The sequence below is a fragment of the Hyalella azteca genome, unplaced genomic scaffold (genome assembly GCF_000764305.2).
Source record: "Hyalella azteca isolate HAZT.00-mixed unplaced genomic scaffold, Hazt_2.0.2 contig1933, whole genome shotgun sequence".
NCBI classification, from domain to species: Eukaryota; Metazoa; Arthropoda; class Malacostraca; order Amphipoda; family Hyalellidae; genus Hyalella; species Hyalella azteca.
The window spans coordinates 331,330-347,014 of record NW_025932225.1 but is presented as its reverse complement, the minus strand read 5'-3'; the positions used below and the strand labels follow the sequence as shown (position 1 = coordinate 347,014).

General features: G+C 39.5%; 1 protein-coding gene across 1 annotated transcript; it reads right to left on the bottom strand.

Moving 5' to 3' along the window:
• Positions 1 to 964: 964 nt before the first annotated feature.
• On the bottom strand, positions 965 to 12,327 carry LOC108667961 (retinol dehydrogenase 11). The gene is made up of 5 exons (XM_018155074.2): positions 12,014 to 12,327; positions 5,341 to 5,535; positions 4,246 to 4,431; positions 2,235 to 2,393; positions 965 to 1,098 (listed from the first exon to the last, which is right to left on the bottom strand). The coding sequence occupies exons 1-5, from the start codon at positions 12,153 to 12,155 to the stop codon at positions 965 to 967; spliced, it is 816 nt and encodes a 271-aa protein (XP_018010563.1). The 5' UTR covers positions 12,156 to 12,327.
• Positions 12,328 to 15,685: the final 3,358 nt, after the last annotated feature.

Genomic DNA, 15,685 nt, shown 5'->3' with positions numbered 1-15,685 from the left:
GATCAAAAATATCACACGGGAGAGTGATCAAAAATATCGCAAAAGAGAGTGATCAAAAATATCACACGAGAGAGTGATCAAAAATATCACACGGGAGAGTGATGAAAAATATCACACGAGAGAGAGATCAAAAATATCACACGGGAGAGTGATGAAAAATATCACAAAAGAGAGTGATCAAAAATATCAGAAAAGAGATTGATCAAAAATATCACAAGAGAGATTGATCAAAAATATCACAAGAGAGAGAGAGAGAGAGAGAGATAAAAATATCAAAAGAGAGAGATAAAAAAACATCACAAGTATATATACGGTTTTCAGCGGATCATGTACCGTCGTAAATATTTATGGCCCTCATGTATCTGTTGAGAAAATCCACGTTTGAGGCACCACGCATTCTTGGTGTGGGCAACTCGTTACTTGAAGGTGGGCAACTCGTTGCACCATTTATAAATGGATTCGCGCACACTTTACCGGTAGTAGTTACCTACAGTAGTAACTATATTAGTTACGTGCAGTAGTGACTATATTAGTTGCGTGCAGTAGTAACTATATTAGTTACCTGTAGTAGTAGCTGTATTAGTTCCCTGCAGTAGTAACTATATTAGTTACCTGTAGTAGTAGCTGTATTAGTCGATAATACTAGTATGTTGAAAAACGATAATACCAGTAGAACGATAATACTAGTATGTTGAAAAACGATAATACGAGTAGAACGATAATACTAGTATGTTGAAAAACGATAATACTAGTATCTTCTCTTATACACGGTAGGATGTACGATAAGTGCACCAATTTAAGCAACATGCCGCTCTCATGACAGAACTTGATCGTTTGCAAACCTGTGTTGGACACTAGAAAGAAATAAATCCCATGTATGTCATTACATATGGCGATCCTTTTATCCATATATTTGCCATAACAGGCTAGTTAATTTGGAAAACGAATAAAACGTTTCCGTAATTTATCTCCAACCTTTGAGTTTCTGGGCGAGTTTTCTGGTGAAGAGGACAGTAGCGAGCTTGCTGTTGCAGTACGCCTTCCACGCGCTGTACTCCTGAGACTTGTAGTTGAAGTCACCGAACGGGATCTCTCCTCCTGTGCAACATAGGCAGCAACAACATGCAGGCATACCTACTTCGATTATGGCCAATACAGAGTTTGCTAAGTATTGAACGTTCAAGTTTCTCATACAGAATATTGTAAATACAGTTAAGTATTGAACGTTCAAGTTTCTCATACAGTATATTGCAAACACAGTTAAATATTGAACGTTCAAGTTTCTCATACAGTATATTGCAAATACAGTTAAGTAATGAACGTTCAATGTTTCTGAAAAGACGTATTGCTACAAACCTAGAGGGTTGCATATCTGTATTACACGTTTAGTGTTGTTTATACAGACTGTTGCTATTATAGTTATGTATTGCACGTTGTGTTGCACATATAAAAATACGAACGCGATCAAGGAACACGAACAGTACCTGCGTCAAGCTATAAGTCACGAAATTGCATAAAATAATTAAATTAAATTGAATTAAGCTCTAAGAATCGTGTGACCAGCAAGAATCAATTTCCTAAAATGGCATTTGAGGAGTTATTTCAAGCATAATTGATCAGAATGCATGGGATTCGTGATCGCGAACCTGAAATTTAAGTATCTACATTTTTATTTCAAGAACAAGAACCTACATTTTTATTTTCTTCGCGTTGGGACTTGGAAGAATGCTTCACAAATTTTGTGAATGAATTTGAGTTTAACCAAAAAGTCACGAATATCTTGCATACAATCAAGAGCAGTACAATATACATAAGTTATGTAAACAAGACAACACAACAGCAATGATCAAACTTCACGGGCAGAATAATACCAACAAAGAACTCGGTTAATTTCCAAGCCTGTAATTACATATACAACACAAACAAATTCTTAATTGATTCAAAGGAGTGAGAGGACTAATAATAAATAAATCACAAAGAACAAAGTATCTGAATAATCGTATCTGAAAATTCATCAAGTACAAAGAAAAAGCAAATAAATTACTATAGTTATATTTTTTAAAAAGTCCAAAGAAAAAACAAATAAATTACTATAGTTATAATTCATAAAGTAATTACAAAGAATAAACAAATAAATTACTATAGTTATACAATATATGCTTTATACAGTCCAAAGAAAAATCAAATAAATTACTATAGTTATTTGATTTATAATAGTAGTGTATAATTCAGACCAATATGAGCGGAGGCGGAGACGTTGATGACTCTGGCGGGACGGTCATGAGTGAGCCACGGCAGCAGGAGGTTGGTGAGCAGGAAGTGGCCCAGGTGGTTCACTGCCATCTGTCGCTCCAGGCCGTCCGCCGTCTCCGAGTACGGACACATCATCTCGCCTGCACACACATCTTTCATATTATTACATATAATATTATTAGACATTTTAAATATTTATATTGTTATTAGACCTATTATTAGGAGTTCTAGTTAGTACTGCCCACTGTTACGCTAACACGACATCGTCAAATTATCACATCATGCCGGGATTCGGACCCTTCTCTCCATGCTCAAGCCTTGCCTACAAGCTTAGCTGCGTTGTGCAAACAGCTTCAGTGATGGAGATTACAAAATACATTACTTATTGGGAGGATATAAAAAACAATAATTACAGGCAATGCGAAACGATTTTAAGCATTCGAATTAAAAGTTTACAGCAAGTTGAAAGCCACTCATCAGTTTTTATTGCCATCATTATAGTAATTAAAATTGTTGTATAAAACTTTATTATTTTGATACAAGAACCAAGCAATTAAGGTATCCTTTCCAGCCCATGAATGTTGAGCATCAAATGTTTGTTTATTGGTCAGTGCTATTGTCATGTATCAATTTTAGTTTGGTGACGAAGCAATTTATGAAGGTCTGCATAGACGCTTTCGCAAAGGGGAAGAAGCGATGAGGGTTACCGCTGAGTCATGCCGAGCCATCCGTCAAAGGAATCATTACCATCACCATCACTGGCATACTCACCTACATTACGCAACTTGTTCATCACCTGCACTCCCAACAGATATTTGACGATGAAATTATGTTGTTTGAACGGCGTTTCAAAGAAATCAACTCGTATACAACGTTGTCGTAAGCAACGTCATTTGCCTAAGGGTTGAATACTCACAAACATTTCGTAATTCGTCATTTCCTGCTCTATCATATTCACTGTCTGAGAAATTGGTAAATTGCTAAATTAATGATGGCAATTAATTAGGTCAAATATATCCAGTTTGTAATTCACCCCCGCTCTACCGCAGGCCTCAGCGCGACAACTTAGCGCCGTACTAAAGGCCTCAGCGCGGTAACTTAGCGCCGTACTAAAGGCCTCAGCGCGGTAACTTAGCGCCGTACTAAAGGCCTCAGCGCGGTAACTTAGTGCCGTACTAAAGGCCTCAGCGCGGTAACTTAGTGCCGTACTAAAGGCCTCAGCAAGGAAACTTAGCGCCGTACCAAAGGCCTCAGCAAGGAAACTTAGCGCCGTACCAAAGGCCTCAGCAAACTTAGCGCCGTACCAAAGGCCTCAACAAGGAAATTTAGCGCCGTACCAAAGGCCTCAGCAAACTTAGCGCCGTACCAAAAGCCTCAGCAAGGAAACTTAGCGCTGTACCAAGTCCTCAGAAAACTTAGCGCCGTGCCGAAAGCCTCAGCAAGGCAACTTAGCGCCGTACCAATGGCCTAAGCAAGGCAACTTAGCGCCGTACCAATGGCCTAAGCAAGGCAACTTAGCGCCGTACCAATGGCCTAAGCAAGGCAACTTAGCGCCGTACCAAAGGCCTAAGCAAGGCAACTTAGCGCCGTACCAAAGGCCTCAGCAAGGTAACTTATCGCCGTACCAAAGGCCTCAGCAAGGTAACTTAGCGCCGTACCAAAGGCCTCAGCAAACTTAGCGCCGTACCAAAGGCCTAAGCAAGGCATTTTAGTGCCGTACTAAAGGCCTCAGCGCGGCAACTTAGTGCCGTACTAAAGGCCCCAGCGTGTACGTACTTTGTGCCGTACCAAAGTCCTCAGTACGGCAACTTATTGCCGTACCAAAGCTTTTACGAGCGTACTAAAGGCCTTACGGCTGTACCAAAATCCTTACGGCCGTACCAAATGCCTTACGGCCGTACCAAATGCCTTACGGCCGTACCAAAGGCCTTCCGGCCGTATCAAAGGCCTTACGGCCGTACCAAAAGCAAAAGGGTTGAACAAGTTCCTGACCGGCAATGTTGATGAGCATGTGCACATGGTACTTGTGCTCGATGATGCCCTGAGCAAAAGCCCGCACCGACTCCAGACTCGAGAGGTCGCAGTGCCGCACTTCCACGGAGCCCTTGATGGCCATCAGCTCCTTCTTCGTCGCCTCCGCCTTCTCCGTGTCGCGACTTGCCAGCACCAGGTGCGCGCCTGCAAATTGTTTACATGTATATTTTTGGGATAAAAAGACCGTTAAATTAATAACTGTTTACATTCGGTTCTTTTTTCTCCTAGTCAACGTATTTATTAGTCAGCAGAAGAATTTATGGATGCATATTATAAAATTCAGGGAAGACATCAGTATTGTGCTCCAATGCAAGCTTCAACACGCACATTATAAAGTACACATCAGTACATGCATATGCATGTATACAACAATACAGTGCATGCGTATACTTCAAGTAAAATTCAGAACTTACCACAGTACACATCTGCTGCAACCAGTGCCTAAAAATTAAATTTCGAATTCGCGTATGTACCAATGGTACAAATCAGCACCCAGTCCTTCCAGTCATACAAATCTGCACCATTGCCATCGTGTCCAATGTTATGCATCAAGACTCACCTCTGAAGGTGACGATGGCATGCATCAAGACTCACCTCTGTAGGTGACGACGGTACGCATCAAGACTCACCTTTGAAGGTGACGACGGAACGCATCATGACTCACCTCTGAAGGTGACGATGGTACGCATCAAGACTCACCTCTGAAGGTGACGATGGAATGCATCAAGACTCACATCTGAAGGTGACGATGGTATGCATCAAGACTCACCTCTGAAGGTGACGATGGTATGCATCTCAAGACTCACCTCTGAAGGTGACGATGGAATGCATCAAGACTCACCTCTGAAGGTGACGATGGTATGCATCAAGACTCGCCTCTGAAGGTGACGATGGTATGCATCTCAAGACTCACCTCTGAAGGTGACGATGGAATGCACCAAGACTCACATCTGAAGGTGACGATGGAATGCATCAAGACTCTTCTCTGAAAGTGACGATGGTATGCATCAAGACTCACCTGTGAAGGTGACGATGGTGAGCATCAAGACTCACCTCTAAGGGTGAGTTCCTTGGCGACTTCCTTGCCGATGCCCGAGTCAGCGCCGGTGATGATGATGGTGTAACCGTTAAGCCGCTCATCGCTTGTACAAAAGCCGCCAGCCACGAACTTCCTGACAACAACCACGCCGAGCCAATAGAGCCAAAGCCGCAGCTTGTGGAACAGCAGGACTCGCTGTAAGAGGTACACTGCAAAGAACAGGAATGTTAGAAGGATGGTTTAAAGTATGATTAATCAGAATCTAAGAATGATAAGGTTTGAGAATGACTAAAAGTCCAAAGATACTGAGAATTCTGAAGATAAAAAGTGAATTATTCTTGAGCACAAGAACGTGCTTTTCAATTATTCAGTAAAGATATGATATCATCAATCAATTAATGTCATTTTCCAAATCCAAATTGTCTAACAAAGCCTTGCTCATAATAGAAACTTGTACCGCAGAAGCTGAAATTCAGCAAGCCACTTTCGCATGCTAACAAAAACGAATTAGCACCACAAATATACGGCAATCTTCAACGGTTACTTTCGGATTTCTCAATTTGACGTGAACATCGGCTTAAATGCGGCAACAAATGCTGTCACATATACTTTCTAGAAAAACGTCACGAGATGATAAGATAGAAATTTTGAGTTTTTATGAACAATACGGTATTGCAAATCTTAGACGGGGAGTAGACCTCATTCTATAATTTCACCACTTCAGAGGTTAAATTCTGTAAGAAACCTGATTCCATTGCAATTACTCAGTTAGGTACCTATGCATAATAGAATCCTGGATCGTAACGTCCACAAATGAATGAATCATTTACTAGTATCTAAAATAATCTCAGAGTGCGAAAAGTAAAAATAGATGGAGCGGCGCTCGCTACGAAATGATGTCACCACATGACGAAACAGCCTGCGATGGTGATACCTCGAATGCACACAGTCTTGGTTGTTAGCCGCTGATTTTGTTTCGAAACACTTTTATAAATAATGTTTTATAGGCTATCATTATATTTTTGAAATGTGAGTAGATTGCGAGTTAATTTTACAAGGTGTAATTAACAGTTAACGGGGCAGTAACCTATATCGTTCTGGATTTCAATGCCCCATACGTAAGGCAAGCATTCTTGCTGCTACAGTACGTCTGCTCACCAACAAGAGCGCGAGTCACTTTCACTTTCTGGGCAACACGAGAAGAAGGTCAGCGCTGAGATTTCGCTTCTCCCCTTTTACCTCAACGTGTGCTAAGTAAACTTATACTTGGGGGCCCGGCTTCTGAATATACTTCTGGCCCGGCTGTTGATTAATTGTTTTTCAACTCCTACGTACAGTTAAATAAGCTTTTTTGGATACGAAGGCCGGCTAAAGAATATCGTCGATGAACAGGGGAAGTTCTTTGAATACGGAGGCTGAGTACTGAATCTAGTCGACGTACGTACGAGAGAGGGCTTTATGGATACGAGGGCCGACTCCAGAACTTAGCCAACGTAGGTACGAGAGGGGATCTTGAGAATACGGGGGCCGGCTTCTGGATGTTATCTAACGTGCGGACTGCGGATCATGTTATTTTGAATAATGGGACGGCACCTGATTTTTGTCTAAGGTACGATTTTTTTTCGGAAAACGGGGCCAGCACCTAACTTTGACGAAAGGGGATTGGTTATAAAAAATACGGGGGCAAGCGTCTGAATCTTGTTGACATGTAGGTTGAGTTTGTTCCGATACGTTAAGTGACTTCTGAATCTTATCGAATTGTGAATTAGTTATGTGAATATACTAGGAGTCAGCTGCAGAATTGTGCCGAAAATTTGGTCGCGAATAGTTTCAAAATCAGAGAAGTTGGTACACTAGATATGTGTATCCATAGATAAAAAATACGTGCATCCATTTCATGGAACATAATTATCGGGATGATAATTGAGCCAACCATAGACCGGACAGAATCGGGTGCATCTTGAATACGCAATCAACCTGATGGAGTAATAAACGTGAATTGAATATTTTTTTTCAATCAAGGACTATGCGGTATCGTATAGGATGTATTAACACCATATAGTGCAATGTTGGCTAACAAATGAAAGGTAGCTTAACATTTCGCCAGCTGAAAATAACTCAGATCACCAGGCCTTCAGATATCTACACAATAGGAAAAATTGGAAGGTTTATGTATCCATAGACAAAAAGATAATCCACCATTTTTAACATCGACTTCAACATCCTGAAGAGCCGAGACTTCAGCATCCGGTGGAAAGCATTGAACGACTTCCGGTAATCAGCGGCAAATAAAATGTATTGATGTGGCAACGAATAATGAGCTTCATGGCGGGTTTTGAGATCTCAAGGCGAAAACGCAGATGCGGTTGGAATTATAATCGATACAAAAAGCAATTTGGCCATCATGCAAGGCAGGCGGCAAAATCGAGGATAGGATTATATTGTTACTCAAGAAATTAACTTTATTCTTGCTGCAACTTTTTTATGTCATGCAACTAAATAACTTTGTCCTTGCTGCGATATTTGTATGATATTATGCAACAATTCGACGTGGTTCTTGCTACAACATTCAAGAATAACAATGTAAGACGTTGCATTATCGTTCCAAAACGTTCATACTTGCACAAAAGCGTCTTTATAAGTGTCGCAGTTGTGTGAAATATTTTAATTTAGATATTTATGCTTTAGACGTGAACAGGAATTATAATTATGCTACCATCTTTCAACCCCTGTTAATTGAAAGATTCAACCCTGTTACAATAATCGAACTTAATGGCGTCACAAGAAACTGAAATAGAAACATCGCTTTTTAAACTTGGCCCAAATTTGCTAAGAGAACAATTTATATAATTTGTAACCAGGAACTGGCGGACGTTTTATACAGTGATATCCATATCACTGACACGTTTTATTCCTGAAGCGCGTTTACTTTGACGGCCCATGATGTCTGACTCATAGATTCACGAGTAAGAAACCAAACTGTGTCCATGTTGGCTATGAAGGCGCCTTTGGTCCACCGGCCGCCGTAAGGTTAGAATAGAAATTGAATCGACCCATTAGGTGTAGGTGTGGTCACGGCGGATTGTTTTGTACCTACTCGTATCGTGATGCAAAGCGATGATTCCGAATTGGTTTATTGAGACAACTGAAAAATTTACAATAAAATTGTAAAAGAATACCCACGGGTACGTTTCTGCATCTAAGCACTGTTCGATTTAAGGTAATTTCCTTAACGAATCCATGCGGAGAAGAAGTCAATGTGAACCGTTGGTGAATACAAAACACGGCAGAGAAAGGTTGTAGCTGTGCAATAAAAAACGCTTGGGCACATCGACTCGGCCTCACATGCTCCGAAAAAACCTAGCGCAAAAACCGCCCCGCCATCACTTATGAAAGTGGCGGCACCAGTCATTCAGTGGGACTGCCTTCTTATATAGGTATTATTTTGCATATATACAACAAGGCAAGTATCAGAGGAACAAATAGTTGACGTTTCAAACTATAATGAACGGGAAATTTTTGTTTTAAATCATGAACGGCATTTTCTGAGGGAAAGAAAAACATCACGTTTTGTTTAAAAACAACTACAATTAAAACGTGTGCAACATAATACAGTACCATAGTGATGATAAGCAAAATGATTCCTATACTCAAATTTATAATACTAAAGTGGTAAAAAATCGATAGTGAGAATGTCCGCAAACATGCTCTTACAACCAGACCTGGTCCTAATTTCCCCTCTCAACTTTAGCACGAATTCTTCCTAGTTTCCTCCAGCATCCAAGCGGCAAGCTAAGATCTCTCTTCAAATAAGACGTAAAGTTCGAACGTTTGCGCAGCGCGGGAGAGTTGGAAGAAGACCTTGACCGGTCAACGGATGCCGGGGAGACTTCAACGCTGTCGTCACAGGCACATACACGCTGATAAGCAAGTCATTAGAGATAATCGGTTACAAGTGCATCAAGGGTGAATTAAATGTTATATTTTAACAAAAAAAATCATGTTAGCAATCTGTGAGGGGTTTTATAAAATATAAATTCGATTTCGATTAAAAATATAAATTCTATTTCGATTAAAAGTGGTTAATAGTGAACCTCTATAGTACTTTACACTATAAGCTGCCCACGTGTAAATGGTGAAATAAAATCTCCTTCTAAAGAGACCCACAACAGCCTCCAGTTTGTGTTCTCTGCTACGTTACCAAGCCTCAGGCAATCACCATGTAATTACCTGACCATCGTCCCGCAAATAGTATCACCTATTACTATTTGGGTCCCGAAAATAGTATCACTCTCCTACCGTGACTGATCACGAAAAAAATGAGCATTTAATGAAATTTTTGACCCGTAATGCGAAATTGACGCTCTTTCCGTAGTATTATACAAGAAGATGGAAGTACCAATATCTATACAATTAATTCCAGTAATTCGATGAAAGAGTAGTAAATTGAAGTTGGATAGGTACCCTTTACATTTGCACCGTTGAATTTAAGTTACATACATTTCTGTTAGCATAGTGACCGTCTTTACTAGATGCTTCAACTGAAAATTACTCCTTCAATATGCAGAATTTCAAAAGATCCATGAGTAAATATATTTTAAAATGATTTATACTTTCTTGTTGTGAATTGGGAAGTTTGAATCTTAGCGCATTCCAATGCTTGCCCCCGAAAGGGTTAAACAGAGGAGCGTACTATTAATAGCGATGAATATTTCCTATAATTCTTCACATGAAGGAAGAACTTTTTACTGCCAACCGCAGTTTTTCAAACGAGGGCATCCAACCGATGCGTTATCACTGCCAAAGAACAACTCCGGCCGTTTCTTGTGTTGGCGCAGATGAAAGAGAGAGGCGCCATTGCGATAGCATTTGCCTTCGAAGAGAATAAAAACACGATTTTTTCAGCAGCAAGTGAGGTGGAGGGAGGCATGATCAAATGATCGAGTTAGGCCAAACCTCGATTGCAAGTTCGCTTCACTAGACAACTTTTGGTTTACCAGGCGGGCTGGTCACCACGGTGAACTCCAAAATGTTCTGGACAGAAGTGCGCAATCGCGCAATCCTCCCCCACCACGCACTTGACGTTAAAATCAAGTTTATCAATTAGTTTTTCAACGAAATTAACTCGCATTAACGTCATTTGCCAGGAGGGTCGGTAGTGTTTTTGCAAGTGGCATTTCGGATAGCGCATGAGGTCACCGGTGAACAACATTGCCTGGATTTGGCAATGGAATGCACAAGTCATGTTGGGAACGAATGAAGAAAATGCTGGTGTGTTTAGCGAGAGGGGCAGTTGGAGGTCAGGTAAAAAAGATAAAATAATCTAATTTGTGACATGGATTAAGACAAAAATTCATACGAAAAGTGCAAAGAAGTTGGGTGGAAATGAGGTTTGATGATTATGAGCGGCGTAAAGTGAGAAATGGGAAGGAACCAAATGTATTCTCAGTTTAATTCGAAGCTCGGATGAAACAAAATGCATTCCTCAGACGCATTCGTATCTCAGAATGAAATGAAATATCCTTCAATCAGCTAAAAAAAATCAAACACGCAGATCGTCAAAATATTACGCTAAGTTCAAAATACGATTCGAAATGTCTGCACGTTGACAGAAGAATAAGAAATTTCACACTCTGAATCCATATCATAAATTTTTACGATCCCCACAATACAATTAAATGAAAGAGCGTCCATGATCTTAGAATCAAACATCAGCATAGAGAAATGTCACAGTTCTGGCCGTGCATTGCCAAACATACATTCACAGTGAGCTGCAGCACCCACCTATACTTCTACTTTCATCTCAACCGAGACAAAAACTGCACGGAATAAAAAACCGCGCTGGCTTGGTGACCTGATATCGTTGATGCAACCTAGCAGCGAACTAGAACGCACGGAACCAGTTTAAAACCAGGAAGTTGATGCAAAATTGAATACGTTTCAGGACGATTGATGTCATGAGAAATAAATGTTGCGCAAGGGCAGAAACTCGCGTTTCTACAGAGATGAACTTCAATATAAACGGTGAAAAATATTTGATACTTTACAGGAAAATGCTTGAAATTCCCTAAAAAATCTTGGGGTTACTCCATAAATTCGACACACTAACCGCGTGAAGTTTACATTTTTACGTCAAAACAAGAAATAAAAATCTAAAATGTCTCCAAAATAAAAAATCCTAGGTTGCTAAGTTTACCGGTAAAGCGGTAGCCGGGACGTGTCTTATTGGCTATGTAGTTACAATTCTTGGTTCTTAAAATCAAATATTCGTTATTGGTCCTTCCGCAAACAAGATTATCGTCAACTGCATTGCTCGCTCATTTGTTCTTCGAACATCACAGCTTAAAAATCTGTCTCCGATTTAAATTAAATAAACAATCATTTCCGTGCAAATGTTATTTCATATTTAATGTACGATCGTGTAATATATTAAATATACAGTAAATTTGCTTTTCTTTTATTTTGACTCGAGATATTGACTAGGTACACATTTTCCTCTCCGTACTCAACATCTTAATTGGCAAGGAATGCTTGGTGCACATAATGAGTACCTAGTGCAATTAATAAGATGGGGCTATTAATAACAAGAGTTGATAATAAGTTGTGTAAATAATGAGCAAGGCTATTAATAAATACGGTACATAATACAGAAAATGATCCATTACAGCAGCTATATGTAGTACTTACCAGCGGAGAACATCAGGGTGAGGTTAAATAGTTCTGCCCATAGGAACATGCCCCAGTTCCTGAAGAACAATTTCAAGGACAGATAACTTGGATGAAGCCATCTTGATAATTTATCCATGGATTGTTTATCCAGGTATCCCATAATGTCATGAACAATGTACAGCACCAATAATTAGGACACAAAATCGTTCTGCTGCGCTAAGAAATCTTGGCCGGAAAGATTAGGTTTTTAGGAGACCAGCACAGATATAAAAATAGGATTAGAGCAACATGGGCTGTAACAGAAAAAGTCGCGAGTTTCTATCAAAAAATGACCTGAACTTTAGAGTAAGCATAGTTCAAATGTCTCGTACTTCTTGTGCAATGATGGAGAAATGTCATATGTACAAAATAAAATTATATCTAATAGATAATCCGACGACTATGCGTCGGACTAAATGACTACCTACATAAGAAATGCTTTAAGATTTTTGACCGACTTCTAAGTTCGAAAAAAACTTGATTGTCAAGTTTAGGCTAAATTTTAGTTCTCACGATCATTTTCTGTCGCTCTTGTAAAGCAATCTTTGGAGAAAACCCAAAAATTCCGCCTATATGATTCTAATGAAAAAGGATCGACTGACATCTATCGCAAAATACGTAGTAAAGTTGAATTCCAATTTGATAAGAGAAAAATCTAATGGGATTTAACTTAAGAAAAGATGGCTAAATGCGGATTTAGAAAAGCCACCCTGACCACGTAGTCGTATATAGTGACAGGACGCCTTTCAAATATGGCGAGGGGTTTAGGCTCGAATTCAGCATCGTGTTAATAACTGAACACGTTTGACATTTTTTTATATTTTGGTAAGTATTAAAGTTCTAAAAATAAACATAGGGCAAAAAATTAATGCAGAAACGCTCATAAGTTCACTGGAAATAAACTGGTTGTGTGTATACGTATATATTATCACATAATCAATGAATATTTAATAATCTATATAATTAATATCGCAAAGCCCTTATAATGAACCGACTCGTGGCCTTTCTAATTAAGGTCTTGAACCGATTCACAGGAACACCGATTTCTGCTTCTTCGTGTACGGTATTTAACTTATTTAATTTTGTTCACTCAAGAACAATTTACAAGAAATAAGACTACCTACAAGTCTCTACAAAGTGGAAATTCTAATGAAAGTAATGAGGTTCAACTATTTTTCATGGGAAATAGAGATACCTACAGAAGTTAACAGAATAAGAAGTCGACGTCCCTCATGGAGATGATTAACATAGAACACTATAACCGTCGACTTTCAGAAATAAACAGTTTTTATTCACTTGGTAGAAATGAACAAAGGTCGACTTGCGAGATTTGCATAAACATGACGGACATTTTCACAGCTAGTGGTGGTCATTGAAAAATTCGCCACAAGCTCGATCAGGTTCATTCGATACGAAGTTCATCTGCCGCTACCTGTGTGAACACCCTTGCTTTTCCTGAAGGACATCCGAGTTAGGCCCTTGCCTTTCCTGAAGGACATCCCAGTCTCGGAATACACGACTGACTTTGATAGCATATGGACTCTTGAGGGCTTGAATCAAAGAAGACAACTCTCGCATCAATGCATCAACTCGCAAAAAAGCAAACGAGTAACAAATGTAACAAGTTTGAAGTCGTCATCGTGAATACTGAGCAACTCAGCTTGAGATTCTTTTTGCGCGACATTCCGCCCCAGGCGCTCGGCCTCAGGCATTACGCAATGCACTCGTAATGGCCATGGAACTCTGCTTTCTTGACTGCCACAGCCAAGATTAAATAAGATTTTGTTTACTATTCTATAAGAAGCTTATCGTGCTTGACTTCTCTATCAAATTACAAAAACTATAAATAACTCAAAACTTATATAGTTATTTATAAATTGGATCCTGTAACATTTTCAGGAGTTAGGAGAAATTCACGATACGAGTTAGTCCGAGCTGACACGTTTCGGTCGGATTGCCGCGCTAGCACAACTACACATTATACCAAGTTAGGATCAATGGGCTCGAAGAGCTCTTTCATAAGAACAATCTGACCTTCGTTATTCGAAATTTATGCATCACAGTTTGCTAACAAAGACGGGGTGCAGAAAGTTCATATCATTCATAATTTTATTTCTGCATTAAATTCATCAGTATTGGAAAACTTTTCTGAAACGTTTACTACTTTTCTCGCTTCTATATATTAAAGATATGAATGGTGTAAGCGGGACAACATTCATCTTTCATCACACATGGCAAACTATAGTTCTCCTAAAATAATTTATGCAGAGGAAAAGTATGCATCTGACTGAATATGTGAATAATGAATAGTTTCTCAACAAAAATTCCATTGAAGAACTTGTAAATAAATGTTTACAAAAAATTATTAATGTGTGGATGGTAAATTGCAATGGGATCACTTTTTATTGAAGCATGCATCAGTTTAAGAACGTTTTCTCTACTGGCAAACTGTGATGAACATAGGTGACAGATAAGGTGCTCGTTGAAAGTGAAAACACCTTTCACCACTGTATTTTTATGCTGGGAACTGAAAGAAGTCGCTAGTACCTAATCCTATACGGAAGTTGGAAGAAACTCAGTAGCCCCTATCTCAAGTCAGTGTGGACGAACAGAAATAAAATTTTTTCATCATGCCTGAGTTTTCCCGCTCAATAAGTAAATCATTTCAAAAGATACGTTTGAGCATGAACAGAAATAATGTAGAACATTGGAATGAAGTAGAAAGTAATTTTAGCAGCCTACGATGCCCCGACTAAGATCACTACCTATCGTCCTATGCCATGCAGCCATGGCACACTCAGGCACAGCATCTGCACATGTAGGTATAGCGAGGTGCAGTCTATAGCACATCTTATAGTCTAGTTTCTGTTTTAAGCCAAGTTTTTCACATCAACCGTCATCAGATGAAATCACTTAAATTTTCAATTATATTGATATGAATATTTCTATAGCAAAAATAAACTTTTCGTTCAAAGAGGCGCCAAGCACCGAGAGCCGGAGAGCGCTAATCAGAGTATCAGCTAGAAGAGCGACACACCTCACACTACCAAGGATTCCACGGAACTGGGCATGCAGCCGCATGCTCGAGCTCGACAGCTCGTCAGCTCGACGTCACTCACGTCAGAGTTCAGACACTCGTCTTTTTTACAGCAGGATTATGGATGCTGTATCTCAGCAGTTACCCCCAACCTCTTTACTCTTACGTTATACTCTTGGAATACTGGATACAAGTGCACCCACAATATATTCACTTAATTTTGAATCTGAAACCGTGTTTTGAAAAACACTGACGTCGAGCGGGTACATTCGGCTCGGCCACTTGAAAGAGAGAAATACACAAATACTAGCGATCGAGTTTGGGATACAAAATAATTTTTTTCTAATTGATGATTTAAATTTGATAATGGATACTCACGATAAGCTTTCTTTCACACAAAAATTTATCGCTAAGTTTTTCGAGTAACTAATTCAATTCTGTATACACCTAATCATTTGAGCCTTAACGGTGATGTTTAGCTCATGACAATTTTTAAAATTTCGCCTTCATTCCTGAGTTATACGACAATATATACGTGCCGAAATTTGCAGTAAGCATGACATTTCTTCCAAAGTACGGAACATATTTGAATGAAATTTTGAATGACGTGTGCT